General features: G+C 51.9%; 2 protein-coding genes across 2 annotated transcripts in view; one reads left to right on the top strand and one right to left on the bottom strand.

Moving 5' to 3' along the window:
- STARD10 (StAR related lipid transfer domain containing 10) overlaps positions 1 to 14,420 on the bottom strand; it is a 39,924-nt gene extending 25,504 nt beyond the window's left edge. The window contains exon 1 of the mRNA XM_087720930.1: positions 13,767 to 14,420. Within this exon, the coding sequence (XP_087577056.1) occupies positions 13,767 to 13,928 (162 nt within the window). The 5' untranslated portion in view covers positions 13,929 to 14,420. The remainder of the gene's footprint in view (positions 1 to 13,766) is intronic.
- Positions 14,421 to 22,275: 7,855 nt separating this feature from the next.
- CLPB (ClpB family mitochondrial disaggregase) overlaps positions 22,276 to 24,114 on the top strand; it is a 45,979-nt gene continuing 44,140 nt past the window's right edge. Inside the window, exon 1 of the mRNA XM_087722011.1 lies at positions 22,276 to 22,885. Coding sequence (XP_087578137.1) covers positions 22,330 to 22,885 — 556 coding nt within the window. The 5' untranslated portion in view covers positions 22,276 to 22,329. The remainder of the gene's footprint in view (positions 22,886 to 24,114) is intronic.

Raw genomic sequence — 24,114 nt, 5'->3', positions numbered from 1 at the left:
AGGAGATTTACTCTAGGTTTACAATAGGGACCCAAGGAGGAAGTTGGCTCCAGCTTTACCATGAGGATGCAAGGAGAAAGTTAACTCCGGCTTGATAATGGGGCTGCATGGAGGAGTTTTACTCCGGTTTTACAATGGGGAGGCAAAGGGGAACTCTACTCCAGCTTTACAAGGCCTGCCAGGCCGTGACTGCATAAACCCTGCCCTGATGTCGAAGGCATGGAAGATAAAAGCATGCCCACCCACCCCCCTCCCCAAATTCTTCCCCCGAGAACCCGGTCTGCATAAACAGCGGAATGGGGAAGGGGGGGGGAGATAAAGATGCCCCTTGCAGCCCCCCCCCCCTCCACCTGCAGCCAGGACAAGGAAGGCAGAATCAAAAGGCGGAGGATTTGAGAGGAGGGGGCTGAGGCCCCTGGGATGGAAGGGGGTTTTGAGCCGCAGAGATGGAAGTGGAACAATCCAGACATTAATATTAATGGGGACCTCAAAGTGGCTGTCAAGAGGCAGCCTTGTCAGGGGGGAGGAGGAGTGGAAGTGGGAGCTCCATTCCTTCGCCAGAGCCCATAATGAATTAGGTGCTGAAGAGGGGGAGGGAGAAGGGGGAGGGGGAAAGGAAGGGGGAGGAGGGGGAAGGAAGAGATGAAGAAGAGGAGGAAGAGGAAGAAGAAGAGAAGAACAAGGGGAAGAGGAAGAAGAAGAGGAGAAGAAGAGGAAGAGAAAGAAGAAGAGGAGGAGGAGGAGAAGAGGAAGAGGAGAAGAGGAAGAGGAAGAAGAGGAGAAGAGGAAGAAGAAGAGGAAGAGGAGGAGAAGTGGAAGAAGAAGAAGAAGAGAAAGAAGAGAAGAAGAGAAAAAGAGGAAGAGGAAGAAGAAGAGGAGAAGAGGAAGAGGAAGAGGAAGAAGAAGAAGAGGAAGAAGAAGAGAAGAAGAGTAAGAGAAAGAAGAGAAGAAGAGAAGAAGAGGAAGAGGAAGAAGAGAAGAAGAGGAAGAGGAAGAAGAAGAGGAAGAGGAGAAGAGGAGAAGAGGAGGAGGAGGAAGACTGTGGGGGTCCTTGGTGCTCTCTGACCTTGGTGGCTTTCTTGCAGATGTCTCATGACCCAACTAGTGAACATCATCAGTGCTGCAATGGAGGGAGGAGGGAAGGAGGAGGAGAAGAAGGAGAAGGAGAAGAAGAAGAAGAGGAGGAGGAGGAGAAGGAGAAGGAGAAGTAGAAGAAGAAGGAGGAAGAAGAAGAAGAAGAAGAAGAAGAAGAAGAAGAAGAAGAAGAGGAGGAGGAGGAGGAGGAGGAGGAGGAGGAGGAGGGAGGAGGAGGAGAAGGAGGAGGAGAAGAAGGAGAAGGAGAAGGAGAAGGAGAAGAAGAAGAAGAGGTTTCCACACTTACGACTGTTGCACCATCCCCAGGGTCTCGTGATCCAAATTCAGACACTTGGCAACTGACTCACATTGATGGCCCAGCTGGGGTGGGGTGGGGGGCTCAGGTTGTGCACGTGGAGGACTGGGGCACATGCAGATGTGCACACAGCTTGACTGCAAGTGGCGTTGCACACAGGGGCATGTGCTCCAGCGTGGCCCAGTTGCCAATAGGCCGAGGACCCCTGATTTAAGGGGCCTCCCCAAAGAAGAGGGGGGGCTTCACCTATCTTCCAAGGCCCCAGAAGGCAGGAGAAGAAGAGGCAATGGATGGAAACTAATCCGGGACAGAAGCAACCTGGAATTCAGGAGGAATCTCCCTGACAGTTAGAACCATAAGCCAGTGGAACTCCTTGCCTCCGGAAGTTGTGGGTGCTTCATAACTGGAGGCTTTTAAGGAGAGACTGGACAGCCACCTGTGTGAAACGGGATTGGGTTTCCGGCTCAAGGAGGGAGTTGGACTAGATGACCTCCACGGTCCCTTCCAACCCTGTCATCCTGTAATTCTGTTACAGTCGTTAAGCTAGTCACACGGTTGTTAAGTGAATCTGGATTCCCCATTGAGGTCGCAAAAAGGGGATCGCGTGGCTCTGGGATGCTGCGACCGTCATAAACATGAATCGATTGCTGAGCCTCCGAATTTGGATTACGTGACCACGGAGAGGCCACAGCAGCCGTAAGTGCGAAACATGGTCATAACTCGCTTTTTCAGTCCTGCTATAACTTTGAACGGCCATTAAACAAACCGTTGTAAGTCAAAGACAATCTGTTGAGACACGTTTTAAAAGAGACAGGCTGAGATGCCAAGTCATAGAATCCTAGGGCTGGGAGGGACCTGGGAGGTCCTCTAGCCCAACCCCCCCTAAATCTCGGCCCCTGGGACCAGCATTTCCCGAACAGGGAAAGGTTCGTTGCAACTTTGAAACGTAAGGTCGTAAGCTGAGGAGTACCTATATCACAAGAGTTGGCAGGCAGGCCAGAGAGATGCCCCACCTCCCCCCCAAAAGCCCCCCACCCCATTGTGCCCCATTTTTTCCTCTTAACAAGAACGAAGGGGTTTGTGGGGCAGAATAAACGCAGCGGCCCTTCACATGGAGGGGAGGAGGAGGAGAAGGAGCCTCAGTCTCCCCCGGGCGATGTGCCAAGGCCGCCTGCTGCACCGCGAGGGAAGCTGGCACCCTTGGCAGCAGGGTTCGAGTTCTGCTCCCCCCATCACAACAGCCGCCACCCACAGCTCACAAATCCTGCAAATATTGACTCTGGGAATGTGTGAAAACAACACCCGGAGGATCCTTGGAGTAGGAGGAAGAGGAGGCAGGGCAGGGCCGGGGACCATCTGGGCTTTTCGCAGCAGAAGTCGAAGCTAAGAGCCCCCCACCCCACCCCCCCGTTTTGCTCACCCCGGCCTGGACTTCAACTCCCAGAATCCCCCAGGCAGCAGATCCTAAGTGCCCCCCAAAAACAGCCGTAAGTCACTTTAGTGTCGAAGAATCACTGGTCGTAAGACATACGGGCACGACCGAGCCCAAAATTCCTGTCGTTAAGTGAGACATTTCTTGAGTGAGTTTTATGACTGTTCTTGCCAGCGTTGTTAAAACGAATCGCTGCGGCAGTTACGTCAGTAACACGGTTATTAAGCGAATCTGGCTTCAGTTCGTAAACGGGGATCGCAAGGGCCCCGGGGACGCTTCGACCGTCATAGGTACGAGTCAGTTGCCAAGCATCTGAATTTTGGGATCATGTGACCCTGGGGAATCCTGCAACGGTCGTTAAGCGTGAAAAACGGCCGTAAGTCATGTCCCTGGGACACTGCAACTGTCAAAAGTACATGGAACTTGCCAAGCGCCTGAATTTTGGGATCATGTGACCCTGGGGATCCTGCAACGGTCGTTAAGCGTGATAAGCGGTCATAAGCCACATTTGTCAGGGCCGTTGTAACTTCAGATGGTCACTAAATGGATTGTAAGTACAGGTAATTTGAGGCCAGCTGCCTTTTGGCTCTTTAGCTGCCAGGGAGAGAGAGAGAGAGGGAGGGAGGGAGGGAGTGCCATGCACGCAGCACTCTGCAAAGGGTAACAACAACCCGCAGCCCCCTCTCCCCCCCCCCCGTGGGAATACAATGACCTCCACCCTGGAGCCCTTCTGCCAAACTGGAAAAACAAGATGGGGGGGTCCCGGAAGTCCCCGTCAGCCCCCCCCCTCCTCCCTGCAGGAGGAAGCGAGGAACCGGTTCTCAGCACCCGGGCATGAATGACGTGGCACCTCTTGGCACACAAGGGAGGCGCTCAGCGAGATCGCCTGCCTGCGGGTTTTCCCCCAGGGGGGGGGAGGGGAAGGTCATACATTGGGAGAGGTTGCCATTAAGTGAATGGAGGGGGGGGAGGAGGAGGGGGAGGAGGAGGGAGGCTGTTTGTCCAGGAAGAGTCTGACTTGGCTGTTTTATTAAGGATCGATGGATGGAGGGATGGGATAGGATAGGAAGGGGGGAGGAAGAAAGGAAGAAGAGAAGGGAGGGAGGGAAGGAGGGAGGGAAGAAGCAAGGAAGAAGGGAGGGAGGAAGAAGAGGAGGGAGGAAGGAAGGAAGAAGAGAAGAAGGGAGGGAAGGAAGAAGCAAGGAAGAAGAGAAGGGAGGAAGAGTAGGAAGGGATAGAGGAAGGAAGGAGGAAGGAAGGGAGAGAAGAAGGAAAGAAGAAGAGAAGGAGGGAGGAAGAGAAGGAAGGGAGAGAAGAAGGAAGGAAGAGAAGGAGGGAGGAAGAGGAGGGAGGGAAGAAGCAAGGAAGAAGAGAAGGGAGGGAGGAAGAAGAGGAGGGAGGGAGAAGAGGAGGGAGGAAGGAGGGAAGAAGAGAAGAAGGGAGGGAAGGAAGAAGCAAGGAAGAAGAGAAGGGAGGAAGAGTAGGAAGGGATAGAGGAAGGAAGGAAAGGAGGAAGGAAGGGAGAGAAGAAGGAAAGAAGAAGAGAAGGAGGGAGGAAGAGAAGGAAGGGAGAGAAGAAGGAAGGAAGAAAAGGAGGAAGAGGAGGGGAGGGAGGGAAGAAGCAAGGAGAAGAGAAGGGAGGGAGGAAGAAGAGGAGGGAGGGAGAAGAGGAGGGAGGAAGGAAGGAAGGAAGAAGAGAAGAAGGGAGGGAAGGAAGAAGCAAGGAAGAAGAGAAGGGAGGAAGAGTAGGAAGGGATAGAGGAAGGAAGGAAAGGAGGGAGGAAGGGAGAGAAGAAGGAAAGAAGAAGAGAAGGAGGGAGGAAGAGAAGGAAGGGAGAGAAGAAGGAAGGAAGAAAAAGAGGGAGGAAGAGGAGGGAGGGAGGGAAGAAGCAAGGAAGAAGAGAAGGGAGGGAGGAAGAAGAGGAGGGAGGGAGAAGAGAAGGAGGGAGGAAGAGAAGGAAGGGATATAGGAAGGAGGGAAAGGAAGAAGGGAGGGAAGAAGCAAAGAAGAAGAGAAGGGAGGGAGGAAGAGAAAGAAGGGATAGAGGAAGGAAGGGATAGAGGAAGGAAGGAAAAGAGGAAGCAAGGAAGAAGAGAAGGAGATAGGAAGAGGAGGGAGGGAGGAAGGTTCTATATATCTATCTTCCCTCTCTACCTACCTACCAAAGTAGCTTCCTCTGGTTTTGGAGGCAATCGGTGGGGAGGCGGGAGGGAAGAAGGTCGAATCCCAGGGCTGGAAGGGGCCCTCCGGAGACCCAGCCAGCCACCTGACCCACCGCTTCTACCACCCCTTTGCCTCACCCCTTAATAGCCCCGTCGTGGTCTTAACTCAAGGACTACCTGTATAAGAGCTCATGGCAGATGCGGATCTGGGCTTCCCTCCCAGCCAGCAGGGTCCTTGCTGCGTTCCAAGGTTGGTGGTTTTCTGGCAGACATTTCATTACCCAATTGTGTAACATCATCAGTGCATGGAGGAGGAGGAAGAGGAGGACTGTGGGGTTATTGTTCTCTGAGCTTGGCTGCTTTCTTAGGACATTTCATGACCATACTGGGTTACATCATCAGTGCTACGGCTAGAAAGGAGAGTGGTTGCTCTCTATTTATGTTGCAGTAGCTTGCCGTGTGAGAATATATTGTTTTCTTCTTCATTGTTCCTTACTTGGCTTAGTTGTTTGTCTGGTGTGAGTCCCTGCTTATCTAAGTGTTGACTGGTGGAGGCCGTGTATTCTGGCCCAGCCTAATCAAGGAACCACCAAGGAAAAGACTGCATATCCCTTGCAACACTGGCAGGGAAAGCTACGGCATGTAAACAGGACTGAACCCCCACTCTCACTTGGACCGATGATGTTCCCTAGTTGGGTCATGAAACGTCTGCAAGAAAACAGCCCACCTCAGGGAGCATCAAGGACCCCACAGCCCTCCTCCTCCTTCTCCCCCTCCTTCTTCCTCCTTTTCCACTTCACAACCCTCCTCCCTTCTAGCACTGATGATGTTCCCTAGTTGGCTCTTGAAACATCTGCAAGAAAACCATTAAGCTCAGAGAGCACCAAGGACCCCACAGTCCTCCTCCTCCTCCTCCTCCTCCTCCTCCTCCTCCTCCTCCTCCTTCCTTATAGCACTGATGACGTATATAGTTGGGTCATGAAACGTCCGCAAGAACTCCATCAAGCTCAGAGAGCACCAAGGACCCCTCAACCTGTTCCTTTGCCCTCCAATTTCCCCCTTTTGCTCCCTTTCTTCCCATGTCAATCAAACGACCGCCCCCCCCCCACTTCCCTCCTGCTCCATCTCCTTCCCCTCCGACCACCAGGGATCCCTCACCCCCTTCCTCACTCTCCCTTTGGCAGCGCATCCATTGTCCTTTGGAGGTTCTTCTCCCTCCACAGAGCTTGCAACCTTTGCTAAGCCCAGAGCAATTGAGAGCCCAGGCTCCCCCCCTCCCTTCACATGGATGGGCCTTATGGGGGGGAGGGGGAGGGGGAGGGAAATGGATTCGAAAGGCGCAGGGCCATTAATGCTGCTGACATCACAGAAAATACAGCCAGCTGCACTGCAACCTTCGGATGCAAATAAACTTCATTTCACGGCCTCCTTAAATTAATTAACTGGAATAAGCATCTACAACGAGGCCCCCAAGATAGGATTTAAGGCAGGCTGGCCGGGCCTCTGAACTGAACCAGAGCAGCAGGCGAAGCGCAATTAGTCCTGGACTTACAACCGTCCGTTTAGTGACCATTCAAAGTTACAGTGGCATTGGAAAAGAAGAGAAGGGGAAAGGGAGAGAGGGAAGGGAGAGGAGGAGAAAAGAGAAGGAGGGATGGAGGGAAAGAAGTAAAAAGAGAAGAAGAGGAGAGAGGGAGGGAGAGCAGGTAGGGAGGAAGAGAAGAGAAATAGAAGAGAAGAGAGGGAGAGAAGGAAGGAAGAAGGGAAGAGAAGAGAGGGAGGGAGGGAGAAAGGAAGAGAGAGAAGAGAAGGAGGGAGGGAGGGAGAGAAGGAAGAAGAGAAGAAGAGAAGAGAGGGAGGGAGGGAGAGCAGGTAGGGAGAAGAGAAGTAGAAGAGAAATAGAAGAGAAGAGAGGGAGAGAAGGAAGGAAGAAGAGAAGGAGGGAGGGAGAAAAGGAAGAGAGAAGAGAAGGAGGAGAGAAGAGAAGAAAAGAGAAGAAGAAAGCCCTATGAAGCGTATATAAGTCTAATAAATAAATAAATAAAATTAAGGCCTTTAATTAAAGAAAAGATCTGGTCCAGTTTCATTTCTACTGGGAAACCGGTTCTAGACTTCTGGGAGCTTGAAACGGGGGGCGGGGAGGGAGAATGAAAGTTTGACTTTGGGATTTATTGATAAGTTTGTTGTTATAAAAATGGCTTCTATCCAAAAGTAAAAAATAAAGTTGAAGCTGTATATTATTCTTTTCGTTCCACCACCCTGAATAAAGTTGGAAATTAATGCTTTTCCCCCTTTCTTTTTTTCCTTTAGCTTACACTTTCCTTAGCCTCTCTTTTCCCTTCCCCATTTCCCTGATCTCTTGGTTTCACTTTGCATCTCATAGGACCATAATTTCAATGAAACCTATGTTAAAAAAAGGAAGAGAGATATCTGCAGGTTTCCTGTTGGTGAACCTGCTACTAAAAAGGCGAAAAAGACATTCCCTTTTTTTTATTTTATACAGTACTATGATAAATTTCAATAAAATCGTATTAAATTATTTTTTTTAAAAGAAAAGATTTATCTGCAGACTTCTGCCAATGAAAAAGGCAAAAGGACATTTCCTTTTTTTTCTTTATATTATGATAATTTCAATAAAATGACATCGAAGTATATTTTGTTAAAAAAAAATAAAAGATTTATCTGCAGACTTCTGCTGATCAACTTGCTGTTAAAAAGCCAAAATGACGATTCCAGTTTTAGCCTCTTTATTTCAGGACCAGCTAGGAACGTTAAGCATAGGTTTTATAATCCACAGAAGAAATCCGTAGCTTTTTACCCAAAAACGCAACTGGGGCATCCGTGATCCTCTGGTTTTGAGTGGGATTCTTGGAGATAAAGGACAGATTGTGTCACTCAAAAGCTTTGGGGCTTTGATGGGATGGAGAGGACAGCCAGCTTATAAGATGGGTTGCTTCCCCTGATCTCTTGAGGAGATTAAGGGGAGGAGGTCTGAAATCGAGAAATGGCTGAGGGAAGCTGGACGGAGGAGGGGGCCATAATAAGCTCCCCCCCCTCTGTGAGGCAAATGGACGGCTTAAAAATCTGATAAAAACAAATAGCAATAGCAATAGCAGTGGACTTATCTACCACTTCATAGGGCTTTCAGCCCTCTCTAAGCGGTTTACAGAGTCAGCATATCGCCCCCAACAATCCGATAGATAGATAGATAGACAGACAGACAGACAAACAGACAGACAGACAGACAGAGATATAGAGATAGATAGATAGATAGATAGATAGATAGATAGATAGATAGATAGATAGATAGATAGATAGCAATAGCAATAGCAGTTAGACTTATATACCGCTTCATAGGGCTTTCAGCCCTCTCTAAGCGGTTTACAGAGTCAGCATATTGCTCCCAACAATCCGATAGATAGATAGATAGACAGACAGACAGACAGACAGAGATAGAGATAGATAGATAGATAGATAGATAGATAGATAGATAGATAGATAGATAGATAGATAGATAGCAATAGCAATAGCAATAGCAATAGCAATAGCAGTTAGACTTATATACCGCTTCCTAGGGCTTTCAGCCCTCTCTAAGCGGTTTACAGAGTCAGCATATCGCCCCCAACAACAATCCGGGTCCTCATTTCACCCACCTCGGAAGGATGGAAGGCTGAGTCAACCCTGAGCCGGTGAGATTTGAACCGCTGAACTGCTGATCTAGCAGTAGCCTGCAGTGCTGCATTTAACCACTGCGCCAAATAGAAAGCAGAATAGAACCAAACAGAATAGTATTAAGAATAGAGCAGAACAGAATAGAAGATTAGATTTGATTAGAATAGAACAGAACAAGAAATAGAATAGGAATAAAATAGAATTAGAATAGAATGGAATGGAATAACAGAGTTGGAAGGGACTTTAGAGTCTTCTAGTCCAACCCCCTGTCTAGACAGGAAACCCTATACCATTTCAGACAAATGGTCATCCACAAAGCTATAAATATAATACAAAGTGATGAGAAAAAATAACCCCAATTCTGTAATAGAGAACCTTTCGGTCTGTTTGTATTCCACTTTTATTATTTTTTTATAAATAGTTCAGGTGGTAAGCCTATTCAATGCTCCTCCCTCCTCCTGTTTTCCCTACAATAACAACAACCCTGTGAGGTGGGCTGCGCTGAGAGAGAGAGAGAGAGGGACTTGGTCTAAATTACCCAGGTGGCTTTCATGCCCCAGGCAGGGACTAGAACTCACAGCCTTCTGGTGAGTGCCTCAAAGCTACTCAGCCAGCTTTCATGGCCAAGGAGGGACTAGAACTCACAGCCTCCTGGTGATCAGCCCAAAGTCATCCAGTCACCTTTTGTGTCTCAGGCGAGATTAGAACTCACCGTCTCCTGGGGATTGGCCCAAAGTCACTCAGCCGGCTTTCATGGCCAAGGAGGGACTAGACCTCATGAACTCTTGTTCTCCAGCCTGTGGCGCCTAACCACTAGACCAAACTGCCTCAGGCTATTTTATAGTAGCCCCCGTTCCCTGGGAGGGGCTGGAGTTTCAGCTTCCTCTTCCTTGGCGTTTCGAAGCTTTTTTCCTTTTGCAGGGAATTTCGCTAAATGCGCAAAGAATCTGCTAATCGGCTTTTATGTGCCAAGAGGCAAGAATGGTAGAGCGGAGGGAGGACGGTGGTGCCTTTGTGGTGCCCTGGAAGCGAATTCCTTGGCAGCCTGCAGTCCAATTCAAAAGCCAAAGGAAAGATAAAACACGGGGAGGTGGAAAGGACTCTTAGTGGCAGAGGTCAAACCTTCCCGTGTGTGTGTGTGTGTGTGTGTGTGTGTGTGTGTGTGAAGAGAGAGAGAGAGAGAGAGAGAGGGAGGGAGGGAGGGAGGGAGAGAGGGGGGAGGGAGGGAGGGAGAGAGAGAGAGAGAGAGGGAGGGAGGGAGGGAGAGAGAGAGAGAGAGAGAGAGAGAGAGAGAGAGAGAGAGAGAGAGAGAGAGAGAGAGAGAGAAACCTTTGTGGACGTGACTAGATGGGGAGGGGGGGGAATACCACCTGCCTTACTCTCCAGAAAGACCCTTGGGCTTTGGGCTTCGGGTAGCAAAAAATGAAACTTTTGATTTTTGCGTTTTGCAAACACAAAACTTTGTTTGTGTTTGTTACGACAGAAATGGCTGGTGACTGTGTAAAAGTAAAAAAGTTGAGGTTGTAAGTTACTCCCTTATTTCAGTGTTTCTCAACCTTGGCAACTTGAAGATGTCCGGACTTCAACTCCCAGAATTCCCCAGCCAGCGAATGCTGGCTGGGGGATTCTGGGAGTTGAAGTCCGGACATCTTCAAGTTGCCAAGGTTGAGAAACACTGTCCTAACCACTGCTGGGGAATTCTGGGAGTTGAAGTCCAGACATCTTCAAGTTGCCAAGGTTGAGAAACACTGTCCTAACCACTGCTGGGGAATTCTGGGAGTTGAAGTCCAGACATCTTCAAGTTGCCAAGGTTGAGAAACACTGCCTTATCTTATTTTACTGAGCTAACAAAGAGTGGGACCTCCAGTGTTCCCCTTCCCCTTTTTCCCTTTTCTCCTACACTTTCCCCCTCTTCCTGCAGTTTTTTCTCATGGTTTTCTCCGTTTCTCTTCGTTCCCTGTATTTTGCATCTGCATAGACAAAATTTGAACGCAGACCAAAAAAAAAAAGAAACAAGATAATAAAAAGGAAAAGTAGCCGAAAGATCACCGGGGGGGGGGGGGGGAGGTTGGAGGTGGGATTAGGTCTTTGGGATCCCTCGATCCCAGATCCCTCAGGGATTCCAAGGTGAAAGGAGGCCTTGAAACAGATCCCCAAGAGGGCATCAACGCGCCTCACCCACCAAGCGGGCCTTCCACCCCTTTCGCAATGCAGTGCATGGAGGTTGTGGAAACATTCCAAGCAGGGAATTAGCGGGTGCCCCACTTACCCCCCCACACACACACACACTGCACCCACAACCTCTCTTGTGCCTCGGAAGGAGACCAGGACCCACCAATAGGACTTCTGAGTGCCTTGCCTGATCCCCCATCCTCTGCGGGAACTCCAAGCCAAGGACCACCAGATTCCCATCTCAGATGGGTCCACCTCAACCCAGGGTCTCCATCCAACCCAAGACCTTTCTGGTCACACCTCCCCCCTCCCCTAACCCCCAACTGTCCCCCCCCCCACTTAGGGCACAACTGGAGAAGAAAGGCCAACCCACCAAGGGCAGGTTGGCCATGCGCAGCCCTCCACCGAGGAAGTCCAGCCTCTGCGTCTGGCAGGGTGGGAGTGGGCTTCTCCAGCCCCTGAACCTTCAAAGGAAAGTCCCAACAGGCCAGAGGTTGAAATAAGCCTGCGTCCGACGCAACCACAAGACAGAACTGTGGCCTGTTGTGTCGCAGGCCAAACTAGGGTGAAATGTGTAGTTTGGGTCTGGTTGTGTGATGGGAATCCAACTTTGGGTGGAGTTGAATTGGTGGGCGAAGGGCGGCCATCATGTTGATGGTGATCTAGGGGTGGGCAGTTAACCTGGTTATCTTGGGGAGAGGCGTCACGCGGGCACGGCCACTGCTCCAGAAAGGTGCGTTATTGCAGAATAGGATGGTCCAAATCCAGGCAGCCTTCGGCTTACGACCACAACTGACCACACAAATTCTGTTGACCCGCAAGGAAGCTCTGAAGTGAGATTTCACCCATTTTACAACCTTTCTTGTTAAGTGAATCACCGCAGTTGCTGAATATAAGTGAATTAAAAAATGAATAAATACAAGTGGTCCTTGAACTATGGCCACAATGGAGCCCCAAATCTCTGGCGCTAATCGAAACAGCTTTAAAGTCAATTTTGGCCCATTTTACGACTATTCTCGCCACAGTTAAGAAAATTCAGCTTTTAGAAGGGATTGGACGGCCTTCCTTCTGAAATGGTATAGGATCTCCTGTTTGAACAGGGGGTTGGACTAGAAGACCTCCAAGGTCCCTTCCAGCCCTGTCAGTATATAATTATGGTTGTTAAGCTAGTCACGCAGTCGTTAAATGAATCTGGATTCCATTGCTGGTCAGGAGGTCGCAAAGGCATCGCGAGACCCCGGGACACTCCAAGCGTCATAACTGTGAGTCAGTTGCCAAGGCTCTGAATTTTGATCACGTGACCAATGGGATTACAACCATGTCACAACCATGCAATGGTTCGGTCACTAACAGAGCTGTCGTAAATCGAGGACTACCTGTAGAACCTGGTTCACACTAGTAAGTGTCAAAGTTTTCCCAGGATTCTTCCTTGAATGGCAGCTGCGATTCACTTAACAACTGTGCCAAAAAAAAGATCATACAACAGGCCAGAACTCACTTAACAAATGTCTCGCTTAGCAACAGAGATTTTGTTCTCGGTTTTGGTCGTAAGTTGGAGACTATATTTCAAGTTTCTCACCGCAAATGTGCGTACATGCACAAATTCTCCTCCAATACACAAACGCATCCACATTTGCTCCTTTTTGGAAGCTGCTCAGACTTATAACCTACAGGGGGTTCTCACCACCCAGCCCAATAATTTATGTGGGTAAGCGAGACATTTGTTAAGGGAGTTTGGCCCCATTTTAAGACCTTTCTTGCCACCGTTGTTAAGTGAATCACTGCACTGGTTACCCAGTGTTTCTCAACCTTAGCAACTTGAAGATGTCAGGACTTCAACTCCCAGAATCCCCCAGCCAGCATTCGCTGGCTGGGGAATTCTGGGAGTTGAAGTCCGGACATCTTCAAGTTGCCAAGGTTGAGAAACACTGTCCTAGACACTTCCCCAATCTTCAAGTTGACAAGGTTGAGAAACACTGTATTAAATCTCCCCTGTGAATCAATCCTGGTTTTAGGCTATCATGTGGACCAGTTCAACAACTACTGTATCCCACGGGCTCCGGGTCAACCTCTAAGCCAGTGTTTCACCATTGTTAAGTGAATCTGGCTCCCCCCATGGACTTGGCTTGTCAGAAGGTGGCAAAAGGGGAATCCGTTGACCCTCCGGGACACTCCAACCATTGTCATAAGTACATGCCAGTTGGCAGGCCTCCGAATTTTGATCCCACGACTATGGGGATGCTGCAGTGGTCGTAAGTGTGAAAAATGGTCATAAATATGAATCAGTTTGCCAAGGGTCTGAATTTTGATCCCATGACTATAGGGATGCTACCAAAAAAAGAGATGAAAAATGAAGAACGGTGTCATACGAAGCCCCTTTTTCCGGTGCTGTGGTAACTTGGATGGCCGCTATAAGAACAGCCATAAGTCGAGGACTGCCTGTATGGGAACCGGCCTTGTAAGGAGGAGACCCAAGGGCAGGTTTCCTCTCTCCAGCTGCAAAGTCTTCCAAAGTCCCATCCTGGTTTTTGGGGTGCCAGAAAACCCAGAAGATCACAGACGGACAGACAGACGGACAGACAGATTTTAGCCCTCCCCGCTTCCTCTTCCGGTGGCCGGCTGACCACACCACCCGCTTCAATGCTGCCAAAGTGCCTCTGAAGGACAGCCGGAAATGCCCACAGCCCCAAAGGCCAGAAGGGGCAGGTGGGAAGTGGGTGGGGGGGGGGCTTGAACAGCCCACCCACCCAGCTGGCACCCCACAAACTCTGGAAGGGCCCACCTGGCCAGTCCCAAGCCCAGCCGAAACCTGGCCAGGCGAGGCAGCAGCGGGCAGCACCCCCTGGCTAGAGACCCCAGCCCCAAAAGGGGAGGGGAAGGGCTGGGCAGGCGGGGGGGGGTGGGTGGGTGGGTGGGCAAGGGGGTGCCTGGGCTTACCTTGATCTTATGCAGCGCCTTCTCCGCCTCCAACACCTGGATCCAGACGGCGATGCCGCCTCGGTGGTAGGTGAGATGCCAGCCGGCCTCGGAGTTGCATTCCGTGCGGAAGTGGCCGAAGGCGGCGTCGTCCGGGATCTGCACGCTCTCCCGGCCGGACATGCCGCCGCCGAGACCCCCGCGCTGGAGGAAGGCTGGCGGAGTCCGGGATGCGGCGCTGGGCGCACCTCTGGCCGCTTCGGGGCGGAGTGGCGTGGCGCTGGCGGGCAGCCAAGCGGCCAGGTGACTCACGCGCAGGTGAGCCTCCGCCGGCCCTCCTCCTCCTCCTCCCTCTTCTCTTCTTCCTCCTTCTCCTCTTTCTCCCCCTCCTCCTTCCTCCTCTTTTTTCTCCTCCTCCTCCTCTCCCTCCTTCCTCTTTTTCCTCCTGTCTCTTCTCCCCGTCCTCCTTTTCTTCTCTTCTTCTTCCTTCTCTTCTTCTCCCCCTCTCCTTCCTCCTCTTTTTCCTTCTCTTCTTCCTTCTCCTCCTCCTCTCCTGCGGCCTTCTCCCTGCCCTTATCCGGGCTCCGCAGCCGGGCTGGGCGGAGGCTGCCCGGGAGCAGCTGCAGAGGGGCGGCCGGGCAAGCTCGCCTCTGTCGGGATGCGGCGCAGGAGTAGCGGCAAGCCGGCGCCCCCTTCGCCTCCCCCCCCCCTCACCCTCAAGCCGAGCGCCGCCGGTGTCTGCTGGGGTCCTACCGTCGCTCTCCGGGGAGGCTGCCGCCTTCCCCAAACAGGCACCCCGCGGGCTCCTGCCATTCGCCCCTTTGGCCCCCAGCGAGTCAGGGTGCTTGCTTCGTGGAGGGCGTGGGACCCCGCACCTATGCTCCACAGCCAAGGCAGGAGGGACTCCCCACCGCCACCATAGCCAAGCGGGTTGCTTTGAAACTGGGTTACAGGTAGTCCTCGACTTACAACCGTTCGTTTCCTGACGGTTCGAAGGGCGCTGAAAGAAATGGCTGATGATGATCCTGTTTCGCACTTACGCCCATTTGCAGCGCCCCCCCATGGTCGCAGGATCGAAATTAAGAGGCTTGGCAACTGACTCGTATTTATGACGGCCGTAGTGTCCCTGGGGGGTCACGCGAAAGTCCCCTTTGGCGACCTTCTGAGAAGGAAAGTCAATGGGGAGGCTGGATTCACTTAACGACCATATAGCTAACTTAATAACTGCAGTGATTCACTTAATAATTGTGGCTAGGAAAGGTCATAAAATGGGGCAAAATTCCCTTAACAACTGTCTTGCTTAGCAGTGGAAATGTGGGGGGGGGGGTCCCTTGTGGTCGTAAGTCAAGGACTACCTGTATTTTGTGGCTTCAGCTCCCTCTGCCTGCAAATTGACCCTCTGGCTGCATTTGTTCATTTGCCATCAATGCAGAGGCTCCCTCCGGATTGCATTGGTTCATTGATAATTTTACATCTGCCCCCTTTTGGCAAATGGTCACCAACAATCAAAACTTCATTAAATAAAGCAAAAAAAAAATCAATAACACTAAAGTTAAAATCACGATCCTCCTTCTCCTCCTCCTCCTCCTCCTCCTCCTCCTGCCATTTCAGAAAAGCACGGAAAATTGGGATGGTATGAGAACTTCTGGCCTGGGTGGGGGTTGGTCTAGATGGTCTCCAGGGTCCCTTCCAGACCTAGGGTTCTATAAATTAAGCCCACCTGTCGCCTTTTCTCTTCAGGCCACAGGGAGAAGCATTTAGGGTGAGGGTCCTTTTGTATTTTGCATTGATTATGTTTTTATTTATGTTTTTCTTGTTTTTTCCCCCCTGGTTTCCTACAGTTTGCGACTAGAAATTCTCTGTTTCTTCCAGACCTTATTACAGGGAGTCCTCGACTTACAACCTTGTTAATTAGCACCACAGTGCCGCCATCGCTCTTTACTGATCCCTGCAGCTCACGGGAGCAGAGGCCACAGGGCACCCGTGGCTCTGGGTGAGGCTGTGACTGGCCCTGCGGGGAAACCTGGCCCACCCACCAAAATAAACCACATTCCAGCCGGTGGAATATTTGTTCACGGGAAAACAAACCGGATTTCCCCTCCCTGGGCAGGGAAGAGGGAGAAGGAGCAGGCAGGCAGGCAGGCAGGCAGGAGAGGCCGTGAGACAGGAGGGGCCTTCTGCCTCTTTCCATAATGCTGGGGGGGGGGGGAGAACTGGACCCCTGCTTTGCACCCGGTGCCTTGCGAAGAACAAGGAGAAAGGGGATTGAGCCCAGGCCCCACAGATTGAATTTATATGCTGCCTGCCTTGCTCTGTATGCGGAATTCATCTTGGGTTTAATTAAATTAAGAACCACTTTATTGTGATATTTAGGGGCTGGTCTGTAAACCAGGCGTTGGGGGAATTCTAGTCCCGCCTTAGGCATGAAAGCCGGCTGGGTAACTTCGGGCCAATCACCAGGAGACGGTGAGTTATAGTCCCACCTTAAGCATGAAAGATGGCTGGGTGACTTTGGGCCAATCACCAGAGACGGTGAGTTCTAGTCCTGCCTTAGGCATGAAAGTTGGGTTGGGTGACTTTGAGCCAATCACCAGGAGACAGTGAGTTCTAGTCCTGCCTTAGGCATGAAAGCCAGCTGGGTGACTTTGGGCCAATCCCCAGGAGACAGTGAGTTCTAGTCCCGCCTTAGGCATGAAACCCAACTGGTTGACTCTGGGCCAATCACCAGGAGACAGTGAGTTCTAGTCCTGCCTAGGCATGAAAGTTGGGTTGGGTGACTTTGGGCCAATCCCCAGGAGACAGTGAGTTCTAGTCCCGCCTTAGGCATGAAACCCAACTGGTTGACTCTGGGCCAATCACCAGGAGACAGTGAGTTCTAGTCCTGCCTTAGGCATGAAAGTTGGGTTGGGTGACTTTGGGCCAATCCCCAGGAGACGGTGAGTTCTAGTCCCACCTTAGGCACAAAATCCGGATGGGAGACTTTGGACCAGTCCTCATCATCTCAACCCACCTCACAGGATTGTCGTGGGCAAAAAGGAGGAGGAAGGAACATGAGGCATATTCATGCGTTAAAGTCATAAATACAGGATTAAAAATATAATAAAACAAACGAAATAAACCAATAGGCTACCTGGGAGCCGACCTTGGCATTATTTCAGTGTTTCCAGCTGTGGCCTGAAGCCCCTTCTTCTTCTGCCAGGTGTGAGCATGGCCGACAGCCAACACAACACGGCAAACGTTGGATCGTGCCAAAAGGAGTCGGAAGGGCTGTGAAGGAAGTTGTGTGATTCATACACACGCACATACAGTACACAATCACACCCCACTGCCTCATTGTGGCTTTTTTCCCCTTTTAAGCCTCGGATTTGGCTTAGAGCAGTGTTTCTCAACCTTGGCCACTTGAAGATGTCCGGATTTCAACTCCCAGAATTCCCCAGCCAGCATTCACTGGCTGGGGAATTCTGGGAGTTGAAGTCCGGACATCTTCAAGTGGCCAAGGTTGAGAAACACTGTCCTAGACACTTCCCCATCTTCAAGTTGACAAGGTTGAGAAACACTGGCTTAGAGGTTCACCCGGACCCCGTGGGATACAGTAGTTGTTGAACTGGTTCACACGGTAGCCTAAAAACCAGGATTGATTTAACCATGGCTTGTTGATTAACTCTGATTGTCTGGATTTGGACAAGCCAGAGCGGCTGCTGAGCCCACAAAATAGGATGATCCGCATGAATGTGTGTAAGGTGACCCCCCCCCCCATGTGCACGCAGCCCTTTTTTTGATTACATTTATACGCCACTTGGCTCACTGTTTCGAGCGACGCCTGGGGGGGGTTAAAACAGAAAGAAGGCACACAGATAATCTTCAACTTACAATCACAAATATGTCCCAAATTTCCACTGGTCACTGTGCCAGGCCCGTAAAGGCCCTGGGAGAAATAGGGGGGGGGAGGCAGGAGGGGCCTTGCCCCAATTCGGGGCTGCAGTTCGAGTTCTTTGCACAGGATTTAGGGCGGGGTTGGGGGAATATTTGGCAGGCGGCTTAACCTTCTGCAGTAAAGGGGATTTTATTGTCCCTTCAAGCCCAGCTCCTTTATTCAGCCAGATTTCTGGGGAATCATACCCAGGGGAGGTGGTGAAGTGTGTGTGTGTGTTTTGTGTGTTTTGTAAGAATTTCTCCCTGCGTCTTCCAGGCCTGAAAGTTGATGCTACGTGGAGTGGAATCTTCTTCGGTTTCTTGGCAACGCTGCTCTAGGAAGATCGGCTTCCTCTGGAGAAATGCCACGCCGAAAACCGTCTGAATGCGGTGGCCGAATTGTGCAGCTTGGAATAAATAAATAAATAGTCCACGTTTGCAGAAAACCAAGGTTTAAGGGAACAGCCAATACGTAGCTGCTTTTCTCTTGTTTTGTTTTGCTATTTTATTTTATCTTATTTTATGTTATTATTTCTTATTGCCACTTATCACTATTTTATTTTATCTTATTTTATGTTATTATTTCTTATTGCCACCTATCTCTGGGCTTTATTTGATGCTCAATGTCGGATTGGATTGGATTTCATTGTGGTTATTTTTAGCCCAATTGTATTTTTGTGTGTGTGTGTGATTATTTATAGCAGGAATGACTGAGTGATTGATCTGATTTGATTTCTATTGTCGCCCATCTCAGCAAGCGACTCTGGGCTTCAGCTGATGCTTCAGGTTGGATTGGAATTTATCGTATGTCTTCTGAATCCAAGTATTTTGACCCCCTTTTAGTTCTGCGTTAGTTGAAGGAGCGAAAGGGCCCCCTGGTGGCAGCTTCCAGCCGATTGAAGGTGAGGCGATGGAGACCACTTGAAATCTCAGCCTGCAAGCTGGGCTGGAAAGTGGGAAACGTGTGGAGGGCTGCCCAGGTCATTGCAGGATGGATCATCAGGAGTTGAGTGTGTCTTTGTGTAAGGGGTGAAGCTGGTACGCAGGGCGAGGGCTGGCACGCACAGAAAGGCTTGGGCGAAAAGGAGTCCCCCCTCTGCGGATGCCAGGGCCTCTGCTCAGGGCACGGATGGGAAGGTGGGCTTCTTGCAGCAGCTGAGAAAAAAAAACTACATCCGTCTCTCCGGCTGAGTAGCTGCCTGCCTGCCGCTTCCAGTTGAGCTACAGGTAACCCCGCATCCTCACAATTTTGTCGTCATGGAGGCTGCTGGATCCATAACAATCCAGGAACAGCTTTGACAGATGAACAGAGCTGGAAGGGACCTTGTAGGTCATCTAGTCCAATCCCCCATCCAAGCAGGAGACCCTACACTGTGTGTCTCAGCTGTGGCAATGTTAAGACAGGCGGACTTCAACTCCCAGAATTCCCCAGCCAGCATGGATGGATGGATGAATAAATAGATCAAGATGGATGGATGGATGGATGGATGGATGGATGGATGATAGATCAAGATAGATAGATGGATGGATGGACGGACGGACGGACGGATGGATGGATGGATGGATGGATGATAGATCAAGATAGATAGATGGATGGACGGATGGATGGATGGATGATAATAGATCAAGATAGATGGATGGATGGATGGATGGATGGATGGATGGATGGATGATAGATCAAGATAGATGGATGGATGGATGGATAGATGGATGTATGTATGTATGTATGTATGTATGTATGGATGGATGATAAATAGATCAAGATAGCTGGATAGATGGATGGATGGATGATAGATCAAGATAGATAGCTGGATGGATGGATGGATGGATGGATGGATGGATGGATGGATGATAAATAGATCAAGATAGATGGATGGATGGATAGATGGATGGATGATAGATAGATAGATAGATAGATAATCAAGATGGATGGATGATAGATAGATAGATAATCAAGATGGATGGATGATAGATAAAGATGGATGGATGGATGATAAATAGATCAAGATAGATAGATGGATGGATGGATGATATAGACAGACAGACAGACAGACAGATAGATAGATAATCAAGATGGATGGATGATAGATGAAGATGGATGAATGGGTGGATGGATGATAAATAGATCAAGATGGATGGATGGATGGATGGATGGATGGATGGATGGATGGATGGATGGATGATAGACAGACAGACAGACAGATCAAGATAGATGAAAGGAGAGAGCGAGGGAGGGATGGTAGATAAATCAAGATGGATGGATGGATGGAAAGTAGATAGGCAGGCAGGCAGATGGCTTCCCTCCAGAAGTTGGAGTTTCTCCATCACAGGAGACTTTGAAGAAAAGGTTGGACAACCACTTGTCCAGAGTGATAGAGGGTTGGAGTAGAAGACCCCCTCAGATCCCTTCCAGCCATATATTTCTTTGAGTCCATAATCAGGACCCAGATTGTTTGGGGGCAAAATGCTTACTCTTCAACCGCTTAGAGAGGACTGGAAAAGTGCTGTGAGGCGGTATATAAGTGCTATTGCTATCTTGGGCAGGGGGCTGGACTAGAAGACCTCTAAGGTCCAAGTCGATTCTGTGATTCTTTGCTGGAGACCCCAGGGGTCCCAGGAGGAAGACCCCCTGCAGCTCCTTTGCTGGGCTCCAGGTACTGAGGCTGGACCCCAACCCCCCCCACCCACCAGCCCCCATCCCTGCCTGCCAGTCTTTGCCCCCCTGCCTGGGCACGTGGGGGAGGCCGAGGAGATGGAAGAGGGGCCTGGATGCCAACCTGGCCATGTAAACAAGGGCAGATGGGAGGCAGCAGCCCAGAGGCTGCAGGGATGAGTCACGCAGGGGCGGGAGCCGCCTCGCTGCCACAGTGAAGGTGCGGAGCACATGTCTGCCTGCGTGTGTGTGTGTGTGCGTGCGTGTGATGCCTCCGGTTCCTTTGCACACATGTGCAACTCCCTTTTCTTCTTCTCCTCCTACCGGTCCCCAGGGGCCTGCCTTGATTGCAAAGGCAGCTGGTTTAGCTGGCTATGATATAATATGACGGCTTTTCTTTTTTTAATAGCAAGAGGGCTCGGGGGGCTAAGCAACCCACCAGCTGTTCCCCACCCATTCACCTCTCCAGATGAGCAGGCCTGGCTGGGCAAGATGGAGTCCCAAACAATCTGGGGGTTCAGGAGGGGCTTCCTGCCAGCCAGGGGGCTGATCACCTCCCTTCCTCCTCCATCCACAGTCTAATATCGTATTTTTCTCCCTTCCTTTCTCTCCCTCCCTTCTCTCCTTCTTTTCTCTCCTCCCTTCTTTCTCTACCTCGCGCTGCCTGCCCCCCTCCCTATTCCTTCCTTCCTTTTTTCTCTCTTCCTTCTGCCTGCCTGCCTCCCTTCCTTCTCTACCTTCTGCCTGCCTCCTTCCTTCCCTCCTTCTCTCTACCTCCTGTATTTCTCCCTCCCTCCTTTTCTTCCTTCCACCCCTCCTTCCCTCCCAAGAGGGATTTATGGCCCAGATTGCAGGCGGCCCTTGACTTTCAACAGTTCTGTTAGTGACCGTCCAAGGTTACAACCATTTTTTCACACAAGCATCGCAGCATCCCTGTGGTCACATGATCAAAATTCCGACACTTGGCAACTGACTCATAGTTATGACGGCCGCTATGTCCCGGGGTCACATGACCCCCTTCTGCAGCCTTCTGACAAGCAAAGTCGATGGGGAAGCGGGATTCGGTGAACAGCCTTGTTACTAACTTATCAACTGCAGTGATTCACTTAACAACTGCGGTGAGAAAGCTCGTAAAATGGAGCAAAACTCACTTAACAAACGTTTCACTTGACAACATAAATTTTGGGCTCAATTGTGGTCGTAAGTCGAGGACTGTCTGAAAAAGGCCTCCGTTTCTTACTCTGCCTCCCTTCTTGTGTTTGTTTTTATTTACTTAACATCTGGCATACAGCACACTGAACCAGTACAAGTAGTTCTCAGTTGAACCCAAAATTTCTGTTTGCTAAACAATATTGTTGTTAAGTGAATTTTGCCCTGCTTTATGACTTTTCTTGCTGCAGCTTTCCCCCCTTTGACTTTGCTTGTCAGAAGCTGGATTTTCTGGGCAGGTTGCACAAGGCTTTGGAGGATAAGCATTGCAAAGTGTGGGGGTTTGCACAATCCTCTTGCAGACACACACAAACACACACACACCATGCACAAAGGTGGCTGGGGTAGAGCCAGCAGACAGCTGGAAGGGTTAAAGTCGACAGCGGGCTACTTCTCTGGTACCTTTCCCACAATCCTAACCCCCTAATAGTGGCTTCCCCGTGGTCCGCCCCCTCCGAGTTCCCCCCCCTCTGCACCACTCGGGTCTCGAACTCGCGGAGCCCGGACGGCTGCCGCGCTGCCAACTTGAGGCCACGCCCTAGGTTTCCCCGCCTGGCCGTGACGTAAATAAAGCGCCTCTTTGTTTACGCATGCACCGCGGCGCCTCCATGGGAATCGTAGTCCGACGTCGCCGGACCTCAGGGCGCCAAGCCGAGCTGCATCTTTCTCGAGGACTACAGCTCCCATGAGCGTCCCCGCGCCTCCCCTGGCGCATCCACTCCGCCGCGGCGCCGCCCTCCCTGCCGCCATCTTGGTTTCCCTGGAGACTGGAGGGTCTGGGCGGCAGCGCTGGGCCGGGAGAGGAGCGCGATGCTGGCCTGCCTGATGACCAGGCCCGTGCCGCCCGCTCTCACCAGGCTCCTGCGGGCCGCGGCCGGGCGCCCGCTCGCCAAACGCGGCGCGTCGTCGCGGGAGTCGGCCGGGCGAGGAGAAGACGCGGCCCACTGGGCCGAGCATGAGGAACTGCGCTTCCCCGCGGCCGCCGCTAGAGGCCGCCACGAGCCCGTCCAGGCTGCGGCGGAGAAGAGCGGCGCCGAGCTGCGGAGGCGGCCGGCGGCCTGTAGGGGGCGCCCGCTGGCCGGCGGAGAGCCCTGGGGGGCGTCGTGGGGGCCCGGCGTGGCCCCCGGGGGCGTCTGGCTGCCCAGGCTGCCCCGCCCGGAGGAGGAGAAGGAGGAGGAGGATGCCAAGCGGCCCCCGCTGGAGGAAGGCCCCGGCCGGCCTCGCTTGTGGCCCAACCCGGCGGCCGAGGACCGGCAGCGGCGGAGGGAGGGCCGGGGTCGCCGCTCCAGGACCCCCGCCCTCTCCGCCTCGGCCCTGGCAGCCGCCGGGCTCGCCCTGTGCTACAGCCGGGGACACCTGGGCAAAGGTGACTGGAAGGGGGAGGGGCTCCTTGGGGTGGGGGGAGGGGATCCCCAAAGACCCCCTGGGGGCCAAGAGGCGGGGGGGGGCTTAACCTGACATAGAATAGGTTTGTGCAGGGGGGCTGGACTAGAAGACCTCCGAGGCCCCTGCACCTCCACCTGGAAGGCCATTTAGTGCCCACTCAGCCCCTCCCACTAGCACTGCCCCCCCTTGGGGGGGGTTTGCCCCCAGACCCTCTGAAGGCCAAGAGGGGCCCCTCTGCGAAATTATGACGGGACCCCGGCTTTGACAGTCACCCCCTCCCAAGAGTGCCCCTATAGGGGGGGCACATGGGCGGAGGATGCCCCTGGCATGGGGGTCCCCCCTTTGACTGACCTGCCTGGACCCCCAGGCTGGACAGTCCCTTGTTTGACCTAGGTTTGAGCAGGGGGGCAGGACTAGAAGACCTCCAAGGTCCCTTCTAGTCTATTCTAAAGGCCGCGCCCTCCACCTGGAAGATCAGCCCCTGCCCCCTTGAGAAGGGGGGCTCCCCCAGGACCCTCTTGAGGGCCAGGGCTGCGTCCCCTCTGGCCGTGCCAGCTGCCCTCTTCTGCAAAGATACGATAGGGGAGCTCCAGGTTTGAGCCACCCCAGGAATCAAGAGGGACCCAGTGGTGCTTCTGCAGAAGGTGGCAGCTGGTAGCACGGTTGATTCAGGGCTGGGGGAGATGCCAGCCAAGCTCCCCTCCTCCATCTTGCTTGGGTGTGGGGGGGTAACTTTCACAGCCAGAGCAAGATTTAGCCCACCTGACAGGCAGAGGGGGGTGGGGAACACCTCGGGCCCCTGGACAGGCAGTCCTCAACTTACAACCACAGTGGGGACCTGTTTTTCCACTGCTTAGTAAGTTGATTGTTAAGTGAAACACGCCGTTGTTAAGCGAGTCCAGCTTCTGCCATTGATTTTACTTGTCAGCTGGGAAGGTCGCAAATGGCGACCCCGTGACCCCGGACAGTGCAGCCATCCTACATACGTGGCGGTTGGCACGCACCTGAAAGTTGACCCCGCGGCTGGGGGGCGATGCTGCGAAGCGCCTGAGTGCAAGGACCAAAATCACGTCACTTTTTACAGTGTTGTTGTAACGTGGCTAAATGAACGGTCGCTGTGTCGAGGACTCCTTTGCCCATGCTGGGACTGCCAGCCTCTTCCCTTTCCCTAGGAGGAGTTCAGCGCTGGTCCCCTCCCTCTTTCTCACG

This window comes from Thamnophis sirtalis, unplaced genomic scaffold, assembly GCF_051295495.1.
Source record: "Thamnophis sirtalis isolate CommonGarterSnake01/CBP01778 unplaced genomic scaffold, rThaSir2_p1.2 scaffold_8, whole genome shotgun sequence".
NCBI classification, from domain to species: Eukaryota; Metazoa; Chordata; class Lepidosauria; order Squamata; family Natricidae; genus Thamnophis; species Thamnophis sirtalis.
The sequence above is the reverse complement of the archived record's forward strand: the minus strand, read 5'-3'. Positions and strand labels throughout refer to the sequence as shown.